At 43.2% G+C, this 17,427-nt stretch overlaps 1 protein-coding gene across 14 annotated transcripts in view; it reads left to right on the top strand.

Annotated features, from left to right (window-relative positions):
• The window catches only part of MAP7D3 (MAP7 domain containing 3), a 221,947-nt gene that overhangs the window by 166,286 nt on the left and 38,234 nt on the right, over positions 1-17,427 (top strand). For all 14 annotated transcript variants that reach the window (XM_073599218.1, XM_073599216.1, XM_073599207.1 and 11 more), the window contains 2 exons: positions 1,492-1,672; positions 4,321-4,431. In XM_073599218.1, coding sequence (XP_073455319.1) covers positions 1,492-1,672; positions 4,321-4,431 — 292 coding nt within the window. The remainder of the gene's footprint in view (positions 1-1,491; positions 1,673-4,320; positions 4,432-17,427) is intronic.

Raw genomic sequence — 17,427 nt, 5'->3', positions numbered from 1 at the left:
TGATCATTGTCACTGTGCCACGTCACCTGCCACACGTTGAGGATTGTCACTGTGCCACGTCACCTGCCACACGTTGAGGATTGTCACTTGCCTGCTAAGGTGGTGTTTTGCTTGTCTCTTGCTGTCCCAGAGTCAGGTAGCAGAGAGATAATGTAATCTCTCTGCTGCCCACGCTGCCTGCACAGTGAGGGCAGAAGTTACTGCAGGGATGCATGGCAGGTGCGGGACGGTGAGAGATGATCTCATCTCTCTGCTCCTCCGCCTCCCGGCTAGCTGATTGGCCAGCTGCGCGCTCACACCGAGCCTGTTTTCCTACTCTCACCCACCCACACACACACTGAGCCACCCGGCAAACCGCGCCACCCGCCCGCTCTCACCCACCCGTGGAGCCGCCCGCTCTCACCCGCCCACGGAACCGCTCGCAGAGATGCCCGCTCTCACCCACCCGGCAACACATTTCTCGGGGGTGGCAATTGCCCCCCCCCAAAAACCCCCCCCGGATCCGCCCCTGGTTACCGGTAAATCCAGTAATTTGTTTGCTTGGCGGCCTTGAGGAAGAGCTATACTCCCCTAATACATAAATTGCTTTAAAAGAGTATGGGTTTTGTTTTTTTTGCCCATTTATACTTCCCTAGGTGGATGCAGCATCAGTCAGATGCTGCATCTGTCCCCCGCCGCCTCTGCACTGAGAAACGAGTAATCGAACTGAGGGATCGAACATCGCCGATGGCTCAGTTCTCACAGATCGCCGAGAGGGGACTTGCTGACTGTCAATCAGCAGCTTTCCTCTCTGCTCCTCCATGCTTATTGGAGAGGGGAGCGGCCGTCTCAGTCTCTCAGCGGCTCGCTGAGAGGCTGAGACAGGCATCAGTCCAGGCACCTGGCGGATCCAGACTGTATTGTCGTGATGACGTGGTGCCTGGACTAATTCCAGTGACATCAGCACAGAGCAGACTTCAGACCACTCTCTGCTGAAAATGGTTCACAGGAGTGCAAAATGAATTGCACTCCTGTGACCCATAGGGGAAGACCAGCCAAACGAGCTCAGGCTGAACTTCTCCTTTTTAACTAGATTGTTTTATCTAGCTAGAAAATTGATTGCACGATATTGGCTCTCCCCCGGGCCCCCCATGTCCAACCAATGGATACAGCAGGTGAATGCTATACTTGTTAGGGAAAGGAATGCATATAAACACAGAAATGTGTCAGGTAAATTCACCAAAATCTGGTAAGAGTGGCTAGAGAACCCGGGAGTAGCCCCTCCCCAATCCAGTGTACAGCTTTGTATAAAGGTACCTTTTCTGACATGCATATAACAGTCCTATGTGCTCTACTTCCAAAGTGTAACCTCTGATTGTTTGTACCCTTCATTTTTGCACAATAAAAAATATTTTCTGATTAAAAAAAAAAAAACTTCTTTTAACCATGTTGCCCTTTTCCTGTACAAGGTTAATTGGACAAATAGCAATGCCTGTTTTTTTCGTTTTATAGAGCAAGACAGGAAGAAATGGCTCACAAAGCTGAAGAGGAGAGACAGAGACTGAAAGAAGAAGAAAAATTACTTGAAGAAAGAAGAAAACTAGAGAGAGAGGAAGAAGAAAGAAAAGCTCAGGAAGAAAAACTCTGCAGAGAACTAGAAGAACAGGAGAAATTAGCAGAGCTTCAGTTACAGGTATTTGGGATTCTCTGGAAAATTTATTGCTCCTAGAATGTTGGTATAAATGATGCTTGGAAGTTATCATCGCATCTGCTGTTTGCTTGACCATTTATTAGCAAAATATGTTACACCTAGCAGGCTGGTTTGGGGTTTGTAAGGGTTATGATCCTGGTTGATGTTTTTGTGCAGCATGCTGTATGGCCATAGTTTACTGTTCTGCAAACGGATACATTTGTTAGGTCTGTAATGTATGTATCATTTGTGCCATTTTTAAAATTATTTTATTAATTTATTTATTACAGGTATATAGTGCTGACAGTTTATGCAGCATTTACATATTGTACATTCACATCGTTTCTATCTCACATGCGTGCATACTTAAACAAGACCAATTGAGATAGGAGACAATTAACCAAACAGCATGTCTTTGGAGAGTGAGAGGAAACCAGAGTACCCAGAAAAAAATCCATGCAAGCTCAAGGAGAATAATACAAAAAAGACGCCACTTGCTCCCATCTATAGCTGGTTATCGCAGTAAGAAGCATTGGAAGGCTAACAGGTACAAACAAGGCCAAGAATAAATCCAAGGTAAAAACCAAGCTTAACTTACCACCAGCCAGCAGACAACCAAATAACCTGTCTAACAGTATGCGTTAAAAGCAGGTGTTTAGTCTACACACATTTGCAAATGCAAGCGTAAGCCACAGAGCCCCGTCAAGGCACCCTGGTATCTTTGGTACCTAACACTTATTTATAAGTATCCCCACAGTGGAGGTGCATGCATTCTGATGGATAGGTGAGAGCAGAGGACTGAAGGGGAGCCACCCCTTCTTAAAGGTACAGGGGCACACTGAACACCCAGCATATAGCAAAATGGCTGCAAATGTGTCCATGCGTTGCCTGACCAAAAAACACGACAGTGATACAAAAAAGATGGCACTTGCCCCCATCTATAGCTGGCTATCACAGTAAGAAGCATATGTGCAAGTGTGTGCAGACTAAACCCCTGCTTTTAACGCATACTGTTAGACAGGTTATTTGGTTGTCTGCGGGCTGGTGCTAAGTTAAGCTTGGTTTTTTCCTTGGATTTATCCTTGGCCTTGTTTGTAAGCTCAAGGAGGACATGTAGGCAGTATCTTGTTTGGTGAATAGAAGTTTGGACCCTGGTGCTGCAATGCAAGAGTGCTAACTAATTGGTTCATAATGTATATAGGATTACAACTTTATATGCACATTATGTAAATATATAAGTAAGCCCACCATCAGAAAAAAAACAGGAAAACATATACTTTTGCCACATCCACTAGAGTGCTGTATTTTTTGTTCTAATGTGCTTTTTAAAACTCACCGTTTCCATGATGGAAAATCGAGTGTCTTAAATTTCTGCTGAGTCCAGTTTCCATGTGTCCCCACGTGTCATAGATGTGGATGCACAGCTCCTGTTAAAGTGGAAGTCCATGCAAAAACTAACTTCCTGCATCTATAGACACCAAGGATGTATCACTAACCTCTCTATCCCTGTAAAGAAGAAAATTAGTATACATACCTTTTTGGAAGCCGATCTGACCTGCTCCAACCAGATCCCACACTGAGCTGTTGGCCGCAGCTTCGCTGTAGATGCGGGTGCAGAGGAGATGAACGACAACGGAGTCCCTACAGTAACTCTGGGCAATGTCACTTCCCATTCATTTCACAGCTGTTGTCAGCCTCTGCAGAGCTTTCCACCACTGGAGATCGGGTTGGAGCGGGTTAAGCTCCGAATGGCTTAGCTCATTACAGTAGGGGAAAATACGCTGTGTGCACCCATCCTCTTGGAGCTGCCATTTTTCAAACAGGGTGGGGTGTGAGGGGTAGACCCAGCATATGGGGAAGCAGATGGGTGCTGACGAGAGACTACAGGGGCACACTGTGTCGACAAAGCAGCCATTAGTCCTTCTTAAGGAGCACCCACTGAGGGTTTACAACGTTCTCCTTAATTGAGACCGGGATTAGTAGCGTTTTGGACTGTAAAGCAGATTTCCCTACAGGATCACCTGGAAAAAATATTGTAAAGAATATAAAAAATGTGCAATCTGTGAACTTTAATGCATGCTGCTGCAGATGGTTAGATTTGGATTTAGGGTTTATATGAGCTTTAGTGTTGTGGCTAAGTTTACGGAACAGCTTTGTAGGACCAGAGTACATGTCTGTCTTTTACATAATGCAAACACTCAAGATTATATTTGCAGCCTACTAGTTCTCAGATGTGGTGGCTGCATTAGTTTTATTTTCTTATCGTACATCATGGGACACAGAGCCATAGTAATTACTATGTGGGTTATAGGCCACCTTCAGGTGATGGACACTGGCACGCTCTAAGACAAAAAGTGCCCTCCCTATATAACCCCTTCCACTACTGGGAGTACCTCAGTTTTTTTGCCAGTGTCTAAGGTGTTGGTCACGAGTAAAGATGTGCTGTGCTGAGCTCCACTGGAGCAATCCTTGCTGGGGCTAGCCATGCTGATCAGATACATTCAAAGTGTCTCTTCTGGCCAAATTGAATGGTACCCGAAGAAATTAGGTTTTTGCCTGTGAATGCTTCTCTTTTTAGAGAGCTGGACCCCGGGATCCAGTACTTTTTGGTAGTGAGGCCATAAAGTTTTACTGGTGGTGTGCTGTTGCAGGTCCAGGATTGTGGGTTTCCTCAAGGATCCCCAGCTCCTGAGGGTTTAACCACCGTGAAGGGTGAAGATTGGGTCTGTTGGTTTACCACAGAAAACCCTGCGGCGGGAAAGGTAAGTGGAGTTTTCTAAGAAATTTTTTCAATTTTCTTATGAATGTCTCCTTCAGTAAAATGTTGTCATGCATATGTGTTACCACTGGGGGCTGTATTGAGCGCTCACCGTCTCATGCTGGAAACCACGCTGTGTCAGAGCTGTAAAAAAAAAAAAAGGCAGGAACTAGTGCGCTCGGCGGCCTGCAAACCCACGCCACCCCGCGCGCCATGCTATCTCTCGGTAGGTCTGAGAGGGCCTGTAGTCCGCTGCTCGCGCGGGAAAACCCTTACTTTTGAAAAAGTGGGAAGAGCCGTAGGCAATGCAGGGGGCGGGGCTTGTCGGCGTTCTCCGACACCCAAACACGAGGAGGCAAGTTTTTAAAAAGCACACTGTGTGTTACTGTAGGCTGTGGAGGGTCACGAGCAAAGAGGTAGCATTAACAGGTTTGGTGATACAGGCATTTCCTTTGACACATTTTTTACTGCTGCGTCAGGCTGGGCATTAATAGCAGCAATTGTGCTGGACTATAGACCTAGCAGTGTATGCATTCCTTCTGGTAGTGCCTCTGCATCAGGCTATGAGTGGAAGGGGGACAAGGAACACCTCAAAGGGTTCTAGAGGATCCATTGTTTCATGACAACCTAAATCCATGTCTAAAAAGATGGCATCCTCCTCTGAGAGTGATGTGGCCGGTCAGAGTGAGCTGTCGGGGGGGGGGGGGACGACTGGTGTTGCAGCGGCTCTGGACACTTCAGCCCCTATTTATATAACTCAGGAGGTTTTTTCTTCTACCATTTTAAGTTTGGAACAGAAGATTGATGCTTTATTCGCTTCCCACAGTGGGCCCAAGCGTAGCAGATCCCCGTCCATTGCTCAGGACCCTCATGCTGAGGAACAAGGGGTGAGAGATCATGAAGTTCTCTCAAAGGATCAGGAAGAGGCGGATTACTCCTTCCGAAGATCCTAATATGGAGGGATCAGCCTCACAGGAGAGACTGTTGGTACACTCCCTTACTAAGTTGATCAACTTTTTTACTGCCTGTAACGCAGTCTATTGATGAGCCTACCTCTAGTTTGGGATCACTAAGGCCTCCCCAATCTGTTGATACCTTTCCTATCCATTCATGGCTAAAAAAGCTAATGTATTCTGAGTGGGAGCACCAAGATAAACAGTTTTTTCCTCCAAAAAAGTTTTCTATACTTTATCCTATGGAGGAGCAAGTCTATAAGAAATGGGGGATTCCAGCAATTGATGCTGCTATATCCTCGGTAAACAAAAACCTGACTTATCCTGTAGACGATGCGCAAATGTTGAAGGATCCAACAGATAAAAAGTTGGAATTTCTTAAGAACAGCATTGCTCTTGCAGGTTCAGTCTTTCAGCTGGCTCTTGCGGCGATTGGAGTATCTCAGTTCATAAAGGACCAGTTTGTAGAGGTACTCAAAATTATTCCTGATCAGCAGGCCCAGCAGATGGCTGGCATTTCAGAGGCACTGTGTTTCACAGTGGATGCTATGAAAGATTCTATTATTCAAGCCTCACGAGTTATGCTAGGGCTGGTACATATGCGCAGAGTCCTGTGGTTGAAAAATTGGTCAGCCGAAGCGCCATGTAAAAAGCTCTTGGCCAGTTTCCCATTTCATGGTAAACGGTTGTTTGGAGACGGTAAGTATATCCAAAGAATTTCTAATGGAAAAAGTTCTCTTTTACCAGTAAAGAAGAAGTTTAGACGTTTTTCCTTTAAACGTGCATCTTCTCCAGTGCCAGGAGCATCTGCATCCAGGCAGTCTCGATGGCCTCCTCCGTCGGGTTCAAGAGGAAGTCCTCAAGGGCAGTCCCAGGGCCAAAAGAGGACTTGGGGCAGGAAACCCACAAAGCAAAATACTAAAGCCTCCTTATAAAGGGGCGCCCCTGCCCGCTCGGGTGGGGGGGAAGGCTTCTAAACTTTTCAAAGATCTGGCAGGAGCATTGTCAGGACAGATGGGTGGCTTCCTTAATTTTTCTAGGTTACAAATGAGAATTCCCGTCTCCCTGGTTTTTAGGATCAAACGTTCCCAGAGATCCAGGGAAAAGGAAGTCTCTCTCTCTGGCTCTGGATCATCTCTTGTCTCAGAAAGTGATATTAGAGGTTCCCACAGAAGAGCAGGGATCAGGGTTTTATTCAAACCTCTTCACGGTACCAAAACCAAACTGGGAGGTAAGGCCCATTTTAGATCTCAAGGATCTAAACCGGCACTTGAATATCCGTTCCTTTCGCATGGAGTCAATCCGATTGTCGTCTCCATTCTACAAGGAGGAGAATTTTTGGCATCGATCGACATCAAAGATGCCTATCTCCATGTGCCAATTTTTCCCGCTCATCAGAAATTTCTATGCTTCGAGGTAGAAAATTGTCATTTTCAGTTTGTGGCTCTGCCTTCTGGTCTAGCCACCGCACCTCCGAGTGTTCACAAAGATCCTGGTCCCCCCTTTAGCCAGGTTAAGGGCTCAGGGTATAAAAATTCTAGCCTACCTAGACGATCTACTCTTAGTAGATCAGTCAGTCACCTGTCTAAACCAAAGTTTAGTCTCAGCCGTGAGTTACCTAGAATTCCTAGGCTGGGCTCTCAACCTAGAAAAATCCTCCTTTAAAACCATCAAGTTTACAGTACTTGGGGCTGATCATAGATACCGTTCAAAAGAAGGTATTCTAACCCCAGGGAAGGATCAGCTCCATAAAGGAGCTGATTCGGCTTGTCAAAACAAAGAGAAATCCTTCCATTTGGCTTTGCATGAAATTGTTAGGAAAGATGGTGGCCTCCTCGAGGCCGTTCCTTATGCGCAGTTTCATTCAAGGCTGCTGCAAAACAGTATTCTGTCAACTTGGAACAAGAAGGTCCAGGCTTTGGACTTTCCAATGTGCTTATCCCCCGAGGTGCGTCAGAGCCTCAATTGGTGGTTGATATACAACAACCTTCAACAGGGGAAAATCCTTTCTACCAGTATCCTGGAAAGTGGTAACAACGGATGCCAGCCTTCTAGGCTGGGGAGCAGTCCTGGAAGAGGCATCTGTCCAGGGGAAGTGGTCCAAAGTCAGAAAGGACCCTGCCCATCAATATTCTAGAAATTCGGTCAGTTCATCTGGCCCTAGAGGCCTGGACGCTCAGATTAGTTGTAGTTTTGCAACAGCTGGAGGTCCGCTAATTGCAGATCCCTGCTATAGTGTATGGAAGACATATGTCTCCTGGTGTGAATCCAGGGGTTGGCACCCCAGAAAGTATGTCATAGGTAGGATCCTTGAATTCTTGCAGATGGGATTGGAAATGAAGCTGGCCTTGAGTACTATCAAGGGCCAGGTCTTGGCCTTATCAGTATTGCTTCAACGGCCTCTTGCTTCTCACTCTATGGTTCGTAGCTTTATTCAGGGGGTAACGCTGATTAATCCTCCGGTCAGGACACCCCTGAACCCCCTTGGGATTTGAATTTAGTCTTGTCGGCTTTACAGAAACAGCCTTTTGAGCCTATACGGGATATTCCCTTGGTTCTTTTGATGAGGAAGATCATTTTTTTGGTTGCCATATCCTCTGCCAGAAGAGTATAGGAATTAGCGGCTCTTTCTTGTAAAGAGCCATATTTGATTATTCATAAGGATAAGGTGGTATTGCGGCCTCATCCTAAATTCCTACCGAAGGTAGTAACAGGTTTTCATTTAAACCAGGACATTGTTCTGCCTTCATTTTTTACCAGAACCTCGATCTGTGGAAGAGAGGTCACTACATTCTCTTGATGCAGTGAGAGCGGTCAAGGTCTATTTAAAAGTGACCGCTCAGATTCGCAAAACAGGTGTTTTGTTTGTATTGCCAGAAGGTCCTAAAAGAGGACAGGCAGCATCAAAATCTACGATTTCCAAATGGATTTGTCAAGTAATTGTTCAAGCTTATGGTCTAAAGAAAAAAAATTCCTCCTTTTCATGTTAAAGTGCACTCCACCAGGGCTGTTAGTGGTTCTTGGGCAGTGCATCACCAGGCCTCCATGGCTCAGATCTGCAAGGCCGCAACTTGGTCTTCAGTCCATACATTTACCAGATTCTATCAAATCGATGTAAAAGGTCATGAGGATATTGCCTTTGGGCGCAGTGTACTGCAAGCTGCAGTATGAATCCTCTAGTTTCTTAATTCTCTACTTTTTTGTTGTGGGACATCCCACATAGTAACTACTATGGCTCTGTGTCCCGTGATGTACTATAAGAAAATAGGATTTTTATAACAGCTTACCTATAAAATCAGTTTCTTTGAAGTAATCACGGGACACAGAGGTCCCTCCCTTCTTTGTTATACACATGTATTGCTTGGCTACAAAACTGAGGTACTCCCAGTAGTTGGAGGGGTTATATAGGGAGGGCACTTTTTGTCTTAGGGCGTGCCAGTGTCCATCACCTGAAGGTGGCCTATAACCCACATAGTAACTACTATGGCTCTGTGTCCCGTGATGTACTTCAAAGAAAACATTTTTACAAGTAAGCTATTATAAAAATCCTATTTTTTCATGCTAAGTTCATTGGGAGACATTTATCAAAACTGGAGCAAAAAAAAAAAGCTATACTTGCCTGCTCTGTAGAGGGGCCCTCCTCTTTATAAGGTTATAAGGTGCCCCCACGGGAAGCCGCTTTCCATGGGGGCACCCGTGCGGGCGCGTTTATGAGTCCTGCTGCTGCATCCATTGACACAGACAGCAGGACTCGACCCTGCTATCGTGTCACTGGCTTCGATTGACAGCAGCGGGAGCCAATGGCAGCTCCCACTGCTATCAATCTATCCAGTGAGGACAGAGACAGTGGCTGGAGCTGCTGGTCTCGTGCTCATCGCTGGAATGGATGGCTTTAGGTAGGAAAAAGGGGGGCTCTGGGAGCAGCTGCAGCAGAGATTTTTCACCTTAATGCATAGAATACATTAAGGTGAAAAACCTTGAGACTTTACAACCCCTTTTAAGTCTTTCATTTTCAAAGCCTAAATGAACAAGCTGTAGATAAAAACTGATTGGTGGTCACACACAGCTGCTCCAGTTTTGATAAATTACCCCCGTCTGCAAGTGCAGAAAAATACCTGTTGATCTTTCCAGTATTCCAGGGTCCTTGTAACTTTCTGTGCACCGAGCTGAAATCTGAAACAATATTATCACTTTTCTAGGCTATCTTCATTGAATTACAAAACACAACCTACCTATATGATGGATCAAGGGAGGGTTCCAAGTCAAGGGAGTATCTTTGGGTGACAAAGGTGATTCTCTATAGACACAGCAGTTAGTGAGCATTGTCGCTCTAGGACAGAAAGCATTACTGGCAGGATCAGTAGGTGAAAAAAAGAGCAAAGCCTTAAGAAATAAAGCAAATCTAGCCAACACATTTAATGACTAAGCTGCAATATATTACATTTTCGTTTTTGGGTTTTAATATACATTAGAAGAAATATGCGAAGTGTCATTGACCTCCTAAAATGCTAGTTACCTTGGCTGTCTTTCTGAATCACAAACCAGATGCAAGCATGTAACTCCTGGTCTGTATAGTTGTTCTGGATACGCGACTCAGAATACACTAAAATCAATAGATTGGCGAGAGCCAGCCAACCAGCATTTTTCATATACTACAGGACACAGGCTGAATATTCGTAGACCCAGGGTTATAGACTTGTACCTTTAGGTAATTGGACACTGGCAAAGCTTTTGAGGACACACCCCCTGGGCACCTTCCCTATAACCCTACCCACTCTGTGAATTGTCACATAGTTACATAGTAGGTGAGGTTGAAAAAATACACAAGTCCATCAAGTCCAACCTATGTGTGTGATTATAAGTTAGTATTACATTGTATATCCCTGTATGTTGTGGTCGTTCAGGTGCTTATCTAATAGTTTCTTGAAACTATCAATGCCCCTGCTAAGACCACCGCCTGTGGAAGGGAATTCCACATCCTTGCTGCTCTTACAGTAAAGAACCCTCTACGTAGTTTAAGGTTAAACCTCTTTTCTTATTTTAATGAGTGGCCACAAGTCTTGTTAAACTCTCTTCTGCAAAAAAGTTTTATCCCTATTGTGGGGTCACCAGTATAGTATTTGTATATTGAAATCATATCCCCTCTCAAGCGTCTCTTCTCCAGAGAGAATAACTTCAGTGCTCGCAACCTTTCCTCATAACTAATATCCTCCGGACCCTTTATTAGCTTTGTTGCCCTTCTTTGTACTCGCTCCATTTCCAGTACATCCTTCCTGAGGACTGGTGCCCAGATCCGGACAGCTTAATCTAGGTGCGGCCGGACCAGAGTCTTGTAGAGCGGGAGAATTATCATTTTATCTCTGGAGTTGATCCCCTTTTTAATGCATGCCAATATTCTGTTTGCTTTGTTAGCAGCAGCTTGGCATTGCATGCCTTTGCTGAGCCTATCATCTACTAGGACCCCCAGGTCCTTTTCCATCTTAGATTCCCCCAGAGGTTCTCCCCCCAGTGTATAGATTGCATTCATATTTTTGCCACCCAAATGCATTATTTTACATTTTTCTACATTGAACCTCATTTGCCATGTAGTTGCCCACCCCATTAATTTGTTCAGATATTTTTGCAAGGTTTCCACATCCTGCGGAGAAGTTATTGCCCTGCTTAGCTTAGTATTGTCTGCAAATACAGAGATTGAACGGTTTACCCCATCCTCCAGATCATTTATGAACAAATTAAATAGGATTGGTCCCAGCACAGAACCCTGGGGGACCCTACTACCCACCCCTGACCATTCCGAGTACTCCCCATTTATGACCACCCTCTGAACGCGCCCTTGTAGCCAATGGTATGTGTGTGATGGAAAAATCTGGACAGCCGCACTCCAGATTGGAAAAGTGAAAAATAAAATCCTCTTTATTGAAAAAGTAATAACATGATTAAAATCCGTACATGGCTTTGTTGGGATAATGCAGCATAACCGCTAACGCGTTTCACGCTCCCATAGAGCGCTTACTCATAGCTGGTTTGTACAAAAGTGATCACGACTTATATACACATAATTTGTCTACCACATGACTACATATTGATTATCTGATTCTAAACAGCTGGTCGTTAGTCTGTGTGGGATTTTTTTTTTTTGGCATAGATGTAATTGGATGTGCATCCTATAGTGGAATCACTAATGAAGACATGAATATATAAATGAAATGTGTTCATGTTGACAAATGTCAACATATATGAATGATAAAAAATTCTTTTCAAGGTTTTCGAAAAAACATATTTGTTGTTTTCCAAAATCACAAGAATGAGATGAGTGCTGGAATTTGACATTCAAACGTATAAATTATCATACGGATAGGCGCAAGTATGGGCAAACTATGTGAACTGGTGGCTGCGGTATAATGTAAATGGTGTATAGAGTGAAAATTGGGTCTATATGCATGTGGTAAAAAAATGTGCATCCAACACCACTAGCGGTGTCAAAAAAAAAAAAAGCTGAATATGTGTGTATGGTGCATATATATAAAAAATATATAAAAAATTAAACCACATAAAGGTAAAAATATAAATAATAATAAAAAGCAATTCTTTATATATGTGTATGTGTACGACGATTTCAGCTTTCAAAAAACGTGATAACGTGTGTGAATTGGAAGTTGGACAGAAGACTAGCGTCCTGTCACAATGATGCGTCCAATAATCTCCTGATTTGCAGGGGTCTATGTGTGAATAAGTGCTTTTGCTTCAATTCCTACATGTGTGAATTTTAATCTTTGCAGCATATAAAAGATTATGAAACTTATCACTCACTGATAACCCCGCCACTCCAGTTTCACAAAAGTGCTCATTTAAAACCTTGCATCATTCCGTATGGGATGCATTCATCCCAATCAAGCAACAACATTAACGTTGCTGAACGTCTTTCTTTGAAGCAATCACATCTCTCGATGAATTGTCTTCAAGTGTATGGGCAGAACTATATGAGGTGGATAAAAATGGGACAAAATACAGTGTTTGCGCACCTGTCACTATTCTTTTATGCATAGTATAGTATTGGCAGTGACCATATGACAGGTTCATCCAATATATGTGTTTATATCAATGGATAAGTTACAATCTCACTCAACCAATTATTATGTGAAATAAACAACTGATCTACCCCTTTGAAGACCACAGCTCTTAAATCAACTCAAAACACATGAGAACTTTGCAGAGAAAGTAATAAACCATATACACATATGGTAAAAAACATTTGTACAAACATTTGTGCAAAGTTGGTGTTGTGGTCTACTTACAGCTGCCATCAAACAATAATGTCTAATTAGAGACGAGATTCAAGTGACAGTAAATGCGAAAGATATAATAAATTGTTTCTTTTTTAATGAAAGCATATATGCATATCACTAGTCATTTGCTTGTATGAGTGGGGGGATGTGTGGCCCAATAAAATGGATCGATTACTGGGGATATGTGTAAACTCAAAACACATGAGAGTTCAATCAAACCACAACATTAACGTTGCTGAACGTCTTTCTTTGAAGCAATCACATCTCTCGATGAATTGTCTTCAAGTGTATGGGCAAAACTATATGAGATGGATAAAAATGGGACAAAATACAATGTTTGCGCACCTGTCACTATTCTTTTATGCATAGTATAGTATTGGCAGTGACCATATGACAGGTTCATCCAATATATGTGTTTATATTAATGGATAAGTTACAATCTCACTCAACCAATCTCACTCAACCAATTGTTATGTGAAAATAAGCAACTGATCTACCCCTTTAAAGACCACAGCTCTTCAATCAACTCAAAACACATGAGAACTTTGCAAAGAAAGTAATGAACCATGTATACATGTGGTGAAAAACATTTGTGCAAAGTTAGTGTTGTGGTCTACCTACAGTTACCGTCAAACAATAATGTCTAATTAGAAACGAGATTCAAGTGACAGTGAATGCGAAAGATATAATAAATTATTTCTTTTTTGCTGAAAGCATATATGCATATCACTAGTCATTTGCTCGTATGAGTGGGAGGATGTGTGGCCCAATTAAATAGATCGATTGCTGGGGATATGTGTGAAAGAGGAACTCATATATTAATATGTGTCCCTATATGTTTTTTTGCTCCATCATCCACCAAAAGAATGTGGATGTGTGATCAAGGAAAGAGTTGGGAGGAAGGGTTACAGATGTATTACTCGGGGATATAGCTTCGATGTTATTTTATTCATAAAAATGTGAAACGTCCCACTCAAAGTTTAACCCCCGTGGAATCCTAGTGTCCAACGAGAATATCCAAAGGACTTCTCGTTTGCACAGTAACTGGAATCTGTCACCTCCTCTCACTGGTGTGATGATTTTCTCAATGCCCTGAATAGTTAAACTGGAAGTGTCTTTGTGGTGTGTGTAAACCCAGTGCTTTGATACATTGGTTAAGATCTCCTTCTCAATATTGTACAGGTGATCATGTAACCTGTCTCTGAGACGCCGTGTTGTGCGTCCAACATATTGTACCTGGCAACTGGTGCATGTAATGACATATACCACAAATTTGGTGTTACAATTAATAAACACGGGGATCGAGAATTCTTTTTGATTGCTGCATGATTTTATGAGTTGACCCGTTTTAATGTACCTGCAGTAATTACAAGTTTTTATTCCACACTTGAAATTGCCTGTGAAGTTGAGCCAATTGGATTTTATTCGGTTGGTTGAGAACAAACTGGGAGACAATGAGCGTCCCAATGTGGGTGCTCTGCGGGATACAACCTTGATCCCTTTAGAAAGGATGTTGTTATATATAGGGTCATTATACAAAACAGGAAGGTGTTTCATGATAATTTTTTTGATTGTATTAAATTCAGAGCTGTATGGAGTAGAAGATACCGGGATTCTAGGCGACATGTCCCTTCTCTGTTGAATGTTTTTAGCTGGTTTTTTCTTTACAAGTGAAGGTCTTGGGATAGATCTTACTGTGTTGAGTGCTTTTTGTACTGATGTTTCTTTATAGCCTCGAGCTTTAAACCTGTTTGCCATGCTTTTGGCTTCAGCCTCAAAAGTATCAGGAGAGCTACATATGCGCTTTAACCTTAAAAACTGGCTATATGGAATGCCTCTGATGGTGTGTTTAGGGTGTGCAGAGTCAGCTCTAAGTAGAGTGTTGCCACTGAGAGGTTTTCTGTACAGACTAGATTGAATCGCATCACCGGACCCCGCCAGTTGCACATCAAGGAATTCTATGGATCTGGATTGCAGATTTCCCGTAAATTTTAAATTTAATGGATTGTCATTGAAATATGCCAGCCAGATATCCAAATTAGCTTCTCTATCTGATGTAATAAATAACAGGTCGTCTATAAAGCGACAGAAAAAGACCGTATCTTTACGGCGGGGACTATTTGGTCCAAAGATGCGGGACCTCTCCCACCAGCCCATATAAATATTGGCCAGTGAGGGGGAAAATTTGGCTCCCATAGAGGCCCCGCATTTCTGGAGAAAATAGTCCCCGTCGAACATAAAAAAATTGTGTGTTAAAAGATACTCCAGGGCTTGTACTATGAACTCTTGTAAAATCAAAGAGAGTTTGCCTGTTTTTCTAAGAAAATAAGTGACTGCCTGAATCCCCAGATGATGTGGGATACTAGAGTATAAACTAGATACATCACAGCCTATCCATCTATAATTATCTTCCCATTTGATGTCTTGTAGTTTATTCAATAAATCGTTTGTATCTTTTATGTAACCAGGGAGACTAGTGGCAATTGGCTGTAAATGAGAGTCTACCCACTCTCCTAAGCGTTCATTTAAAGAGCCTATCCCCGCCACTATAGGTCGACCTGTGAGGGGATTTAACCCCTTATGTATCTTTGGTAAGTGATGGAATATTGGTGTTATGTAGCCAGTTTTCAATCCATGTACTCACCCTATGGTCCATGCCAACCGACCTTATTTTGTACAGTAAATGTTTATGGGGAACCGTGTCAAATGCTTTTGCAAAATCCAGATACACCACGTCTACGGCCCTTCCTTTATCTATATGGCAACTCACCTCCTCATACAAGGTTAATTGATTGGTTTGGCAAGAACGATTTTTCATGAATCCATGCTGATTACTGCTAATGATACCGTTCTGATTACTAAAGTCTTGTATATAGTCCCTTATCATCCCCTCCAAGAGTTTACATACTATTGATGTTAGGCTAACTGGTCTGTAATTCCCAGGGGTGTATTTTGGGCCCTGTTTAAATATTGGTGCTACATTGGCTTTTCTCCAATCAGCTGGTATCATTCTAATTAGTAGACTGTCAGTAAAAATTAGGAACAATAGTTTGGCAATTACTTGACTGAGTTCCCGAAGTACCCTCGGGTGCAAGCCATCTGGTCCCGGTGATTTAATAATGTTAAGTTTCACAAGTTTAATTTTAATTCTGTCCTCTGTTAACCATGGAGGTGCTTCCTGTGATGTGTCATGAGGATAAACACTGCAGTTTTTGGTTACTGAAGCCCCCTGATTCCCTCGTGAAGACTGAGAAGAATAAATTCAATACCTTCGCCATCTCCCCATCCTTTGTAACCAGATGTCCTTCCTCATTCTTTATGGGGCCAATATGGGCTGTCCTCCCTTTTTTACTGTTTACATACTTAAAGAATTTCTTGCGTTTTTTTTTTTTTTTTTTTGCTCTCCTCCGCTTTGTGTCTTTCATTATCTATCTTAGCCGTCCTTATTGCACCCTTACATTTCTTGTTGCATTCCTTATAAAGTCTGAATGCTGATGATGATCCCATATTGTATTTTTCGAAGGCCTTCTCCTTTGCTTTTATATGCATTTTTACATTGGAGTTAAGCCATCCAGGACTTTTGTTCGCTCTTTTAAATTTTACACAATGGGATGCATTGGCTAGTGCCCTTTTCTTAATTGTACATCATGGGACACAGAGCCCTAAGTAATTACTTAATGGGTTATAGGCTACCTTCAGGTGTTGACACTGGTAAATCCAATCAAGGAAGTTTACTCCCTATATAACCCCTCCTCCTTCCAGAAGCACATCAGTTTTTTCGCCAGTGTCTAAAGTTGTTGGTTACGAGTGAAGATGTGCTCTGAGGAGCTCCAGGAGGGATCCATGCTGGATTTAAATAGCCTCCATAGACCAGATCCATCCAAAGTGCCATTGGGGCCTAAAGGGATGGTACCTGGGGCCTTGGATCCGATGCACAAGGTTTTGCCTGTAACACCTCTCTTTGTAGGGCTGGAACCCAGGACTTAAGTCTTGTTACATTACCTAAACTTCCTGATGGGGTGCTCTTTACAGGTCCAAGGCAGTTGGAACGCCGTTTTAGGGACCCAGTCCTTTGAAGGTTTGCTACGCAGCCCGGCATGATGGATGAAGGTTGAATTATCTGTTAATTCAGCAAATCCTGCGGCGAGGATAAGGTAAGGGAAGAAACTAGGGTATTAAAAACATCTATACATTTCTTCCATTAGGCAAAAAAATGTTGTCATGCCTTAATTCTCCACTAGAGGGAGTCTATCCACATACCTTACTCTGTTGTCTTCACTGTAAGCTCAGTCCGTGTCTGGTTGCAGCAGCGTGTGAAGGGAGACTTTGCAAGGTAAAAGAAAGCTGCAAAAATGTTTTCTTCTCCCCCCCTGATGGCACCAGAGGGTTAGAGGAACAGCAGCGCTTTACCCCCCTCATAGTACCCCCCCCCCCCCGGGGGGGGGGGTGTGGAGGTCCCGCTAATACCGCTTATTGTTTTAACTATGACTGGTTTCACTGTTTGTGTCTGCTGCTGGATGCAGGAAACCCTGCCCCATCCCCCCCGTTGGGTCAGTGGACCCGAAAACGCTGCGCACAAGCGCGGGAACATTTTAAAAGTTATAGCTGTGACAGTCTCTCCTCGGCTGATGAGGAAAAAACAAGCAGCCTGCAACACAAGGACACAAGAGCTGTGGGACATGTGAGGGTTGCAAACTGGAATTCCTGATACAGGAACAACACCTTTTTTCCCAGCACTAGGCTGAATTTTATAGCGGCTTT

The sequence above is a fragment of the Aquarana catesbeiana genome, linkage group LG09 (genome assembly GCF_042186555.1).
Source record: "Aquarana catesbeiana isolate 2022-GZ linkage group LG09, ASM4218655v1, whole genome shotgun sequence".
NCBI lineage: Eukaryota > Metazoa > Chordata > Amphibia > Anura > Ranidae > Aquarana > Aquarana catesbeiana.
Note: the sequence above shows the minus strand (reverse complement) of the source record. Positions and strands in the feature narration are given on the sequence as shown.